Source organism: Oikopleura dioica, chromosome 2 (genome assembly GCF_907165135.1).
Source record: "Oikopleura dioica chromosome 2, OKI2018_I68_1.0, whole genome shotgun sequence".
Lineage (NCBI taxonomy): Eukaryota > Metazoa > Chordata > Appendicularia > Copelata > Oikopleuridae > Oikopleura > Oikopleura dioica.
In genome coordinates this window covers 4,146,117-4,158,843 of record NC_137292.1, presented here as the reverse complement: position 1 = coordinate 4,158,843, position 12,727 = coordinate 4,146,117, and the positions used below count along the sequence as shown (strand labels likewise).

At 39.9% G+C, this 12,727-nt stretch overlaps 1 protein-coding gene across 1 annotated transcript; it reads left to right on the top strand.

The window, feature by feature from the left end:
• Positions 1–7,281: 7,281 nt before the first annotated feature.
• LOC145697743 (uncharacterized) lies at positions 7,282–12,294 on the top strand. Its single transcript, XM_081774955.1, has 11 exons — positions 7,282–8,006; positions 8,049–8,514; positions 8,565–8,641; positions 8,726–8,983; positions 9,051–9,356; positions 9,434–9,518; positions 9,563–9,978; positions 10,291–10,927; positions 10,970–11,348; positions 11,507–11,931; positions 11,990–12,294. Exons 1-11 carry the CDS (start codon positions 7,686–7,688, stop codon positions 12,292–12,294), a joined length of 3,675 nt encoding a protein of 1,224 aa, XP_081631081.1. The 5' UTR covers positions 7,282–7,685.
• Positions 12,295–12,727: the final 433 nt, after the last annotated feature.

The following is a 12,727-nucleotide window of genomic DNA, read 5'->3' as shown; positions in this document are numbered from 1 at the left end:
CATTTTAATTAGATAGTTATTAACAAAATTTTTTTCAAAAATAATTTTTTTTCCAAATAAAGCTTTGAGAATCTAAAATGAAGATTCTCAATGCTACTTATCAGGGAAAATTTGATCCTCTGAGATCATTCAGAACTGGAAAGTCAAACTCAGATATTTGTTTGGTCAGGACTTTTTCCAACTTCATAAACAGATGAGTAAGAATTTTTCAGAATAAAAATGATGAATTTTAGATTTTTATTGCTTCTATTTCACGCGAGGGCGGAGAGAGATGATTTCAGATTCTGCGGAAATCAGTTTAAAATGGATATTGTTTTTATGGTCGATACAGGGCACGATAATCAAGGTAAGTTCTGAATAATGACCTCTTTAAAGCGGGCGTTAACCTTTTAGCCAATCAAAAACCGGCATTTCACGCGTCAGCCAATCACAGACGAGCAAACCCTCTTTGACCCTCCATTCCCAACCCTTGAATAAAGTCATAATTCAGAAGCTCTTGATAATCAAAAACGAATGCTTCAAAACTTGACAACCTGGATCCCTCGAACCAACCGCGCAACGAATTTCCATCAGCAAAAACTCTTCGCTTTCAATAAAGAAACAACAAAAGTTCCAGGCTTCACCCAGAAATACGCCACTCTGAAGCGAAAAATTGACAGAATCACACTCAACCCAGGCAAAACGATTCCGATCGACAAATTGACGGACAAGAGCCTTGATTTATTTTCCATGGCGTTTTCCGGCGGCAGAAAAGAGAACAAGAAAGTGGTGATTCTGCTGCACTCTGGAATCGGCTCCGTTGATGAAAAATCCGCGCTGGCAGAAAGTTTTTGGAGCGAGGAAAAGAAGCCAGAGGACATTCCATTTGTCATTTCAGTTACGCCAGAGGAATTTTCGCCAAGCCAGCTATTGAGAATTTCTGAAAACCACTGCTTCGTCTTTCAGCCCACAAGCTGGCAGAAACTTAATACCGTTACGAATATGATCAAGGTACACTCCAAAGCCATTTTCTTGATTATCAAAGCCAGTTTTTCAGCAACGCCTCTGCGAAATTTCCGCCTCAGAAGAGCAGTACCCAGGGCTGACTCCTCCGCCAGCCGCGAAAAAATCAGATCTCTTCGAAAATCAAAAGCGAAATGCACCGACGAGTTCGAAGTTTTGGTCGATTATGACAATCCAAACGGAGGAACCGCAATTCAAATCATCAAAGACGAGCAAAAACTCATCTCAAAAGCGCTTAAAGACTTCAACTACAGAAGAATTGGGCATGTTATGGAGGGACACTCGATGAAGAAAAAATGGGCGACGACTGAGTATGTTGATCGGCCTTTTGGTATTTTGACACTGACAGAATTGGCGGCGGAAAAGTGCGAAAAGCATTGGTCGATGGAAAAATGGACGCTTATGAGCGCGCTTTTCGAGCGGCTGAGCTTGCGAGCTGTCCGAATTCAAATGACCCGCCAAGCCCGCTGAGTCCGAAAATTGCGTTTGTGTTTCATTATGCTCTGGAATCTGGATTTCCGGATGTCAGAAGCGGAGGAGGGAAGGTTCCGAAATTTCTGAAATACTGAAAAATGACCAAAAAAGTAGTTTATTTGAAAATTTTTATCCTTTCCGAAATCAAGGAGGATAACCTTTTTTTATCGAAAATTTACTGTGAACCCACATAAAGACCCAATTTTCAATTCAAGCCCGAGAATCGTCTACACCCAGAAGCCAAAAGTCAAAACTATTGGAATCGTCATTATGGACAAAGTCAATTTTGACCATAAAAACAAAACCGACCAGAATCTCCGTGAATTTCATGCTGCTGTAGATCAAGTTGTTCGGATAGACTCACTTGATGCAAATCGGGATAACTTGAAAAGAATTAAAGAAGCTGTTTGTGAAAATCTTGGTGCAAGTATTAAGGATATTAAGAAAGATATTTCGACGATTGAACTGATCATTGGCGAACAGGAAAAAGGTTGAAATCAATGATTTTTCTCCTCTTTGATTCCGCCCTTCAAAAACCTTTCTAAGACATCTCCTGAAAAAGAAAAAATGACAGCAAAAGCAATTGCCCGATTCGCCAAAAAAGTCGAAATAGAAAATGGTAAGAAACGACGAGTCGTGAGACTCATTCAAAAAGATGGACAGGCAACTGACTACACTTCGAAGCACAAGTTGATAAAGGGAATAAAAAAGGAATTGAAGGAGGAGCCAGTCGATTTGAATTATGCACTGAGGCAAATTAAAGAAGACGGAGATGATGCGGAAAAGGACAGATTTGTGATAACAATCGGGGATATAGAACCGCAAAGTTTTGAGGAATTGGAAGCAGAAGAAAGAGCCCTTCTTCCTGACAATTTTTCCCCATTCGTTCAGAACAAAAATTCAACATCAACCATCTCGCGATTGTTCAAAAGAACGCATCAGAATGTGTCGACTCACTCGAAACAATCCGGCCGCTTTATGATATTCAGCATATCGAGCAAATTTTGGACAAAGATGCCTATCAAAAATATGTCTACGGCCTCGGGTACTGCCCAACTACAACGGAAAGAGCAATAACCACAACTGTTCCTCCGAAGTCAATGAAACAGGCAACGCTGCCGACACTGGACGAGGTGTGGGATGACTAAGTTCGTGGGGACTAGGTTCGTGAGACTAGGTTCGTGGGTGGCTGGCTTGAAAACGTGGTTCGTGGGACTAGGTTCGTGAGTTTTTTATTTACTATGTATATTTTTATTTATAATGATTAAGTGTTATTTATATGTATATATTTATTTATATATATTTATATATATGTATTGTAATTATATGATCATATAAAATAATATTGCTATCTAAATATAGGTTCGGGGGTTTTTGATTGGTTAGAATTTTTATTCTATAAGGAAAAAATATGTGCGACTAGGTTCGTGGGACTAGGTTCGTGGGTTTTTAATTGGTAATTATTTTTATTCTATAAGGAGAAATTATGTGCGACTAGGTTCGTGGGACTAGGTTCGTGGGTTTTGAAATTATTTTTATAAGGAAGAGGAGGGTGCGACTAGGTTCGTGAGACTAGGTTCGTGGGTTTTGAAATTATTTTTATAAGGAAAAGGGAGGTGCGACTAGGTTCGTGGGACTAGGTTCGTGGCTTTTAAAATTTTTTTTATAAGGAAAATGGGGTGCGACTAGGTTCGTGGGACTAGGTTCGTGGCTTTTAAAATTTTTTATAAGGAAAAATGGGTTGCGACTAGGTTCGTGGGACTAGGTTCGTGGGTTTCTATTCTAAGGCAACCATTGTTATTCAGCGCTAACATAGAAACTCAGTTAAAGAGCCTAGCGGCCTATTTTGGGGGTTGGGGGGTGGGAAAGTCATTTTTACCATTCAACTTTACCCAATTTTACAACCCACGAACCTAGTCCCACGAACCTAGTCCCACGAACCTAGTCTCACGAACCTAGTCTTCACGAACCTTATCTTCACGAACCTAGTCCCACGAACCTAGTCCCACGAACCTAACCTTCACGAACCTAGTCTTCACGAACCTAGTCCCACGAACCTAGTCGCACCCCCTTTTCCTTATAAAAATTTCAAAACCCACGAACCTAGTCTTACGAACCTAGTCGCACCCTCCTTTTCCTTATAAAAATAATTTCAAAACCCACGAACCTAGCCCACGAACCTAGTCGCACTCAATTGTTCCTTATAAAAAAATTTCAAAACTCACGAACCTAGTCCCACGAACCTAGTCGCACTTAATTGTTCCTTATAAAAAAAAATTTCAAAACCCACGAACCTAGTCCCACGAACCTAGTCGCACTCAATTGTTCCTTATAAAAAAAAATTATAATTTTTATAATACTTATAATACTTATAGAAAAATCTCTAATTTCAAAACCCACGAACCTAGCACCCCTACGAACCTAGTCCCACGAACCTAGTCGCACCACATTGTTCCTTATAGAAAGGAAACCATACCCCATCTTGCATACTTTGGCATAACCACCTACGAACCTAGTCCCACGAACCTAGTCCCCACGAACTTAGTCATCAATCCCTGGACGAGTATTGTTATCAACGAAAAATTGTAAAGTGCAAACAAGACTTAAAATCGGGAAATATCATTTTTGTGGCAAAAATGAATGATGATTTTTCCGAAATTATAAAAGATGGACTTTGCTTATTGGATCCCGAAGGAACGGTCTTTACCCCTTTACCATAAGCATAAACTGCTTTATAAAGACCAGAAAAAGCAAAAATAACCTTGATTGGTCTAACAGAAGAGCAAATAATTATGAAAAAGATGTTATTTTCAATCAAAAAGGAATGATTTCTTCGATTCTCTTCAGTTCTTTGACAGTTTTTATCCCGATCCGTCGAGTTTTCAGTGGTACGATTTCTTCAGCACGATTTATATTCTTGACGGACAAGAAAGTTTTGATAACCAGTTTGGTTTTACTGACGGATGCGATGTGAGAGGGGGTCTTCCAGATTATGATCCTTATGGAGAATACGGTTACTCAGATTTATTGGCGGACTCATATTATCAGGAAAGGACGAATCTTATCGTAGAGAGGGATTATCATTCGACCCTTTGATTTGAGCCATTCAAGATCTCCAGAATCTGGGCTAGTGGTTAGGGTTAGGGACTGGGAACTCTAAACAGGGGTCAGAGGAGCGAAGCCCCCTGGCTCAGGCCTGAGGTGAGGGGGTCCCGGGGGCGTAGCCCCTTTGGTTAGGTCTAGGGTTAGGGGCAGCACGAATGATAACCTCCTACTACCAATCTTTTGTTGAATCCTTCAAAAAGAGCCCGGAAGAATCGAGAAAACGAAGAAGCGTAGAGTCAAGTTACTATGCTAATTTCGATTCTTCCTCTGAAATGGACAAATCGACCTGCGAATATGTTGCGACAGAAGAAGAATATGGCAGATTCCTCAACCAAAGCGATCACTTCCATTTTGTCTACTTAATCGACGAGACAAAACTTGACCCAAATTGGAAAAGCTTCAAGAAAGAGATCAAAGAGGAAATATCTCTGAACCCAAATCTGCCCAATTACATAACGTCTATCATCAAAACGTCTTCAGAAGAACCTTGGTGGTGGCAAAATGTTGGAAAAGAAGTTGAAAACTATCATGTTTCTGAAGAAAAAGTGGATTTTGAAAACTTGGAAAAATCACTTTGCAAAGCGAAGAAATTCCGATCGCCAGATGTCAATTTGGTGAAGAACAAAAAGTGCAACACGAGGGAGAACTTGAACATCTTAGTTGATGGTGGAGTGGAGCTAGAAAAACGGACGATTTTGGAAGAAGCAGCGATGCAGATTGTGGAAAGCTCGACTTTTGAGAAGATCAATTTGAGTATGAACTTTAAAAAAACCATAATCGAGTATTTCAAAGAGTATATTGGCGGGGAATCGAATGAATTTCACTTCAAAATCTCAATTCAACTCAAGATGTTATCGATTCAATTCTCCATGCTCGCGAAAAATTACAGACGCGACTTTTCAAGGACTGCAACGCTCTCAAAAGCCAATTAAAATCCTCATACCAATTACTCGAAATGACCTCAGATCCGAATGCCGCAATCAAACCCTCCGTATTTTTCTTGACAAATGGGGAACGATTCGAAGAAATTGCTAAATGCAGGGTTGCTCAGAGAACTTTTGGTGATGAAGATGCTTTGATGAACTGCAACTCGACAGTATTGACGTGCCGTACATTCATTATTGATGAAGACCTTAAGCCGGAGATGAGGAGTCTTATCAGCAACAGTGATCCGTAAGTCAAAAAAATAGAGTCGTACTAATTTTATTAAGAAACATGGCAATCATCGGCGGCGAGCACATCAATCGAAAAATCTCAGAAAAAATCTACAACGAGTACTGTAACTCTCGATCTTGCAATGACGACAACTACGAAGAACCGCATCATACATGCTCTTTCAAGGAAAACCTCAATCTGATCTTCACTATCGATCTTTCTCGACAATCGTCTCTCTACTACAAAAGCCATTACACTGCCATCATTCAAGAAGTCTTCCGCGCCTTCGAGTTCAAATGGCATCCAAATAATCCTGACAACAAACAGTTGAAAAGTCGACTGCGAGTTTTTGGAGTGAACAAACCAAGAAGCGTACTGGAGAAAAAATTGCTGTTTGATACTTTTTACGACGAAGAAAGAAGTCCAACGGGGGTGGATTTTGCGGTTTGCGATCAAAATAAGACCACTTTACAGCTAGCCCTAGGAAATTGCTCAAAATTAATCAAAAAAAAGGCAGAAAAGAATGTTTTATTTGAGCAATTATAAAGAAACGATAAATGTACGCGTCACGAATCCTGATTCAAGCGATTTGAAAGGACCGACCCCTGAATTTAACGAAACCATTTCATTCTTGAAGACACTTTACGCTTCGGAAAAGAGGAACTACCCGAACATTAAAATTGTTCACCTGCAGGATACATCTCCAGATACACTTGTGCCGAGGGCAAAGGGAAAGCCAAAAGCTAGCTTGCCCATTCTTGTTGCTTCGTCGGACATGGAATTCAGAAAGTTGGCGGAAAAAGAGGACTTCGGAAGGGATAAAACATAAACGACAAAATTTTTGTCAAGCGGATCAGACTGTTTTATCTCAATTTTAAGAAACTTCGATCATTATCAAAAATACGCCCAAATGTGAAACTTCACATCTAACTGACATTTTTGATAATATCTGGACGACAATCAAAGATATCAATGAATTTATTTGCGAGGACCAACCAGTTTCTTACAATCAAAAAAGTCTCCAAAGATGCTATGAGCCAATCGGTACTTCCAAAGCTAGGTTTTCTATGCTTTTTGATGACTTCATCAATTTTATTTTCAGGTTTGGACTGATTGAAGGAATGAAAATGGTGGGCGATTGTTGCGTTTGGAGCTGCAAAGACAACCAAATCAGCGAGTTTCGCGTCCCCTCTGTAGAATGCTTGCAATTGAAAGAATCTGAACTGAATAGTGCTTCTTGCTTTTTACTTTAATTTACCTGAGTGCTTCGCTGACAAAGTTCAAGTCCTGACTGAATAAATTGATTCTCAATACACAAAAAGAAAGACGATTAAAAAGCATTCAATATTATCATTTGTCCATTTTTGTCGAGCTTTGGAGACTGCCGCTTATGTCAAAGACCCCCGTCATCACTGATGACTCATCAGTCAAGATTCTCAGAAGATAGACATCCTGAGATTCAAAGTCAAGACGAATTATTTGTTTGATCAATTCATCCCCTTTAAAATCGCTCTCGGCAGAATCTTCAAATAGAGAAAGAAAAAATATGAAGCATTTTAATAGTTTATTCTTGTTGTTCTATGGAGGATCAAATGCGAGATACAGTACTTACTCAAAAGATGACTTTCGTTTTTGCGGAAATCAGTTCAAAATGGACATCGTATATATGCTCGACACTGGTCATGACAACAGAGAAGCGCTTAGAAATCAACAGAAATTAATAAAAAAGCTGGTCGACTGGATGCCAGGGTCAAATAGCAGGAGAAATTTTCATCAACAGAAGATTTTTCCCTTTCACTATCGACAGAGTCTTTCCGAAAAGCGAGGATTTTCTAGAGGCGCGAAGAATTTAAAAGGACTCATCGACAGAGTACAGCTCACTCCCGGCGGTTCGATTCCAGTTAGCTCGATGACAGATCAAAAACTGAATTTGTTTGAGCGAGCTTTCTATGGAAGTAAACCAGGCTAAAGGTCAAATTTGGATAGAGTCCTTGTTTTCATTTTTCAAGCTGATAATTCTTGACCAAAACAAAGAAAACAAAAAAGTAGCTATCGTTTTTCATTCCGGTCATCGACTTGCTGATAAGGGCGATCAGCTGACCCCAAGCTTTTGGTCCGAAAATGCAAATCCAGAGGACATTCCTTTCGTCATTTCAGTTACTCCGGAAGAGTTTTCGCCAAGCCAGCTTCTGAAGCTTTCTGAAAATCATTGCCTTGTTTTCCAACCGACAAATTGGCAGCGTCTTTATACAGTCAAAGATATGATCAAGGTAAAGCAGAGGCGAAAATAAACAAATCATAAATTCCTCTAGCAACGACTTTGCGAAATATCCTCTGCTGAAGAGCTCTACCCAGTCCTGACTCCACCACCAAAGCCAAAAGAAATCCGCGCTGTTCGGAAATCCGAGGCAAAGTGCTCCGACGCTTTCGAAGTTTTGGTCGACTACGACAATCCTCAAAAAGCGAATACTTTTCTCACAATCGAGGACGAGCAAAAACTGATCACAAAGGCTCTCAAAGACATGAATTATGTCCGCACTGGTCATGTGATGGAAGGACACTCGAACCCTAAGAAGTGGAAAAAGACGGAATTCGTCGACAAGCCGTTTTGGTATTTCAACTCTGATCGAATCCTGCAAAAATCAAAATCGGCTTTGACAAATGAAAGACGAGACATTTACGAGCGCGCTTTTCGAGCAGCTGAGCTGGCGAGCTGTCCTGACTCAAATGATCCACCTAGCCCGCTTGTCCCAAAAATTGCATTCATGTTTCACTACGGTAAGAGGTCATAAAAATAAGGACTTATGAATTTTAAGATTTATCTCTAGCGAGAAGCGCACAAGGTCAGCCGGACCGTAGGTACTCCTACGTGAGGAATGTTTACGCCCAGAAACCAAAAGTCAAGGCAAGGATTCATTGACTTTGAAAGATAGAATTGACGATATTCGTTCTTTTTACCTATGTTGTCTCCAAATATCCTACTTATTAGACGATAGGAATCGTTATTATGGAGAAGTCGCTATACGAATACAGAATAAGCTTCGACAAGGACCTTCAAGCGTTTCATTCTGCTGTTGACGGTGTTGTCAGACTTGACTCGCTATCTCCTTCCGCCGAAAACTTGAATCATATTCAAGAGGCTGTTTGCTTTAACCTCGGCGCGAGCATTGAAGACATCAGGAAGGACATTTCAACGATTGACTTGATTATTGGCGCTCAGGAAAGGGTTCAGCAAGGTCGACTTTTTGTAGGAATTGCCTTTGATATTCACAGAAGTCCTGTATTTCCCACTCCTTCTGCTTAGCCAAAGAAAGGTTCCAGAAAGCAGAGTTACTCGATCAGCAAAAGACATCGCAAGATTCGCCAAAAAAGTTCAAATTGAAAACGAAAAGGAACAACGAGTCGTTCGTCTTTTCCAAAAAGATGGAAAATACACGGACTATCTTTCGATGAACAAGCTCAAAAAGGGAATCAGCAAGGAGTTGGAAAAAGAGCCAATTGACTTGAATGAGGTTTTGAAAAAGGTCGAAGCTGAAGGATTTGGAAATACCCAGCCGGAGAAACCTGAAGATATGAAGTACGTGATCACAATTGGAGACATTGACTCCGAGTTCGTTAAGCCAGGGATTTGAAACGAAAATATGAGGTGCCAATATTTGACGTGCACTTCTGACAGATTTCAAATCCCAAATTCAAGGTCGATGATAGAGCGCTTCAGCCGGATGAACTCACGATTTTTGTACCCAACAAGAAGTTCAATATCAACCATTTGCCTATTGTTGGTATGGATAGCATCAAAAATCTCTTGTATAAAATACCTTTCTAGAGTCACAATGTTCTGATGATGTTCACAAAATCAAGTCGCTTCTGGAACTGAATGATATCGGAATTCTAGAAAGTCCAGAATCTTATCAACACTACCTCTCAAATCTACGTACTTGCCGCACTACAACGACAACAACAACGACTACGACGACAACGGCTCCGACTACGACGACATCTACTTTCAAAGCAGGCAGTAAAACTCTTCAGGATTATTGTGAGGACAGAAAAATCATTCAATGTGATCAGAAGAAAAAGTCCGATAATGTCATTTTTGTCGTGAAGTTGAACAAGGATTTCGTGAACATTATTTCCGATTCTCTTTGTTTGTTGAAACCTTCAGGAATGGACGAAAATATTCATTTTCAGAAAATATTGAGGAAATTTCTTGTCCCAAAAAAGCCCAAATCACCCTCGTCGGCATAAAAGATACCGAAAAATACATTCTTTTCAACAATGACCGCGACAATTTCTTCCAAAATCTCCAGTATTTTGAGCACTTGTACCCAGATCCAGTTGATTTTATCTGGTCAGAATATTTCAACACGCTGTCGATACTCGGCGGCTACGAGTCTTTCAAGAACGAATTCGGTAGTTACGGTGGTTGCGGAATAGAAAACGATTCTGGCATAGGAACGGGATTCGATAACTGTTTACGCGGTATCAAAACCTGCCAATCAATTATCATTTTGATGGAGCAACTGTCAAGGGAATTCAGTATTTGCTTGATAGTACAGTATCGACTTCCTGAATAAAGATGACAGTGTTGATCAAGAGTATGGTTATGGTGAGGGGCAGTACAACTATTATCGAAAACGTCGTAGTGTCTATGATGACTACGGGTCTTACGATTCCTACGACGCCAGTTCTAGCGCAAGCGCCGAGGGTGACTCACTCAATATGTGCGTCGAGCAGTCCGAAAGCGAGTATAATCAAATGCTTGACAAACCAAACGGATTCCAGGTCATTTTCCTGATCGACGAGTCCAAGCTCGACTTGAACTGGCAGAGTTTCGAAGATGACATTGGAAATCTCGACGAAATGCTCCCCGAAGCTCCTGAGTACAGTATCTCAATCATAAAAACAGCAGCGGAAGAGCCTCGCTGGACAAAAGTGATGTCTCCTTATGTCGAAAACTACTTCTTCTCAGAGGATAAAAATGCATTTTATGATAATTTGGAGAAGGTTATTTGCAAAGAAGATGATTTCAAATCGCCAGATGTTGATGTCGTCAAGGGTAAAAAGTGCAACGACCTGGTGGATTTGAACTTCTATATCGACGCGGGAGTGGATGTGGATGAGAGAGTTCATTTGGAGGAGTCGGTGATGCAGATTATCGAAAGCTCTACTTTTTCAGCTATCAGCCTGAGTAAGATTTATCAGAATTCTCAATCATTAATTATTTTAAAAGGATATGTTGGAGGTGAAGATTCTCGAGATCTTAGCTTCAAGAATCTGAAAACATCCGAAGAAGTTCTACAAAAAATCCTCTTTGCGCGAAAGAAAATTCGAAATTCCGCTCTTTACCAGAATCGAGCCGCTGCGGCTTTCTCATTTGAGTCAACCGTTAAAACAGCAAGAATGACTTCTGATCCGGATTCAACGCTCAAGCCTGTTTATTATTTGCTAACGACACAAGAGGGTTTCCAAAAGCTGAACAGCGGAGAACGAGAAAATACGGGAAATGGCGAAAGAACGCTCGGAAGGTCGTCTGGCGATGATGTATTTACAGTAATCATAGAAACGGGCGATCGACGAAGCAGTATTTTGAACGGACAAACAAACAACAGGCAAGTTCATTAAACAAATTCGGCGATAGGAATCGCTATCGGCAAATACTGTAGGAAAGTTTTCTCCCGTAGTTACGAAATAAGACTTTCTTGCCTAAGGATACCAAAATATTTTAAATCTTCCTCCTTGTTTGATAAATTATTCATTTCTCTCTCAGGGCATATTTTGGTAAAATAATGCTGATTGTTGGGGACGATTTCCACGACCAACTATCGAAAAAGATCACTGAGGATATTTGTCGATCTCCTGGTGTCAAATCTGGCTCAAACGAAGAAATAAAGATTACCCAGCATACTTGCACGATGAAAGAAGATCTAAATCTGATCTTTACCATCGACATTTCTCAGCAATCGACATCTTTGTACCTGAGCCACTACACAGTTCTGATTCAAGAAGCGCTGCGAGCCTTTGAATTCAAATGGGACGCAAATAACATTGACAACAAGCTACTTCGAAGCAGAATTCAAATCTATGGACTAAGTAAGCCAAGAAGATCGATGAAATTGACAAAGTTATTCGACACTGCAAAGATCAATTTTGGAGTCAACGATCCTGATAAAACTAAACTGGAAGATGCTTTAGGTAAAGATCTTTATTATTTGTCCGCTTTCTTGTTTGAGAAAATGTCAAGCTTTTTAAGAAATAATCAAGCTCTCAATTCTCAATCCTCACATCACCGAGAGCAAAGGAACAACTCCTACATTTGAGCAAACAATCTCCTTCATAAAAGATATCTATGCAGAAGAAAAACGTAGAAGCCCAAGTGTCAAGATAATTCATCTACAAGATACAAGTCCAGATAGTTATGTGATGCGATCAATCGGTAATTCTGATGCACGTTTTCCGATTATGGTGGCAGCAACAGATGCTTCATTGTTAAAACTTGCAGAACATGAATTTTTTGGAAAGAATGGAAATCACTTAGAACTAAATCTTAGCTTGTAAATATTTTCAATTCTGCAAGACACGATCAAAATTGAAAAACATGCCGCACCAGCTGAATTTTCTGGCAAATCTTCTGATGAAACAATTACGGATTCTTTCACTGATATTTGGTCAACGATAAAGGATATGAACAAATTTATTTGCCAGAAACAATCGTTGTTCTATAATGATGACACTCAAAAAAGATGCTACGAGTCAATAAGCGATGATGTTAATGGAGCTAGGTATCAAATATAAATTGCTTCTCTTTTTATCTTAAGGCTTCAACTATTTGACGGAGACACAAAAATTGGCGAATGTTGCTTATGGAGCTGCCAAAACAATTTGATTGAAGAGTACCGGAAGAGTACTAGAGAGTGCGCAATCAAAAATGACCATGTTTGGAACAATGATTACATTTTGAAAAGAAATTCATGTTTTCTGTAAAAAAATT

What these genes read in the sequence shown, in the direction of transcription:
- LOC145697743 (XM_081774955.1), top strand. Translation starts at nt 7,686, where the DNA reads ATGGAAGTAAACCAGGCTAAAGGTCAAATTTGGATAGAGTCCTTGTTT. An exon ending in CAGTCAAAGATATGATCAAG is followed by an intron (nt 8,007 to 8,048) that starts GTAAAGCAGAGG and finishes AAATTCCTCTAG; the next exon opens with CAACGACTTTGCGAAATATC. An exon ending in AACGGACAAACAAACAACAG is followed by an intron (nt 11,349 to 11,506) that starts GCAAGTTCATTA and finishes TTTCTCTCTCAG; the next exon opens with GGCATATTTTGGTAAAATAA.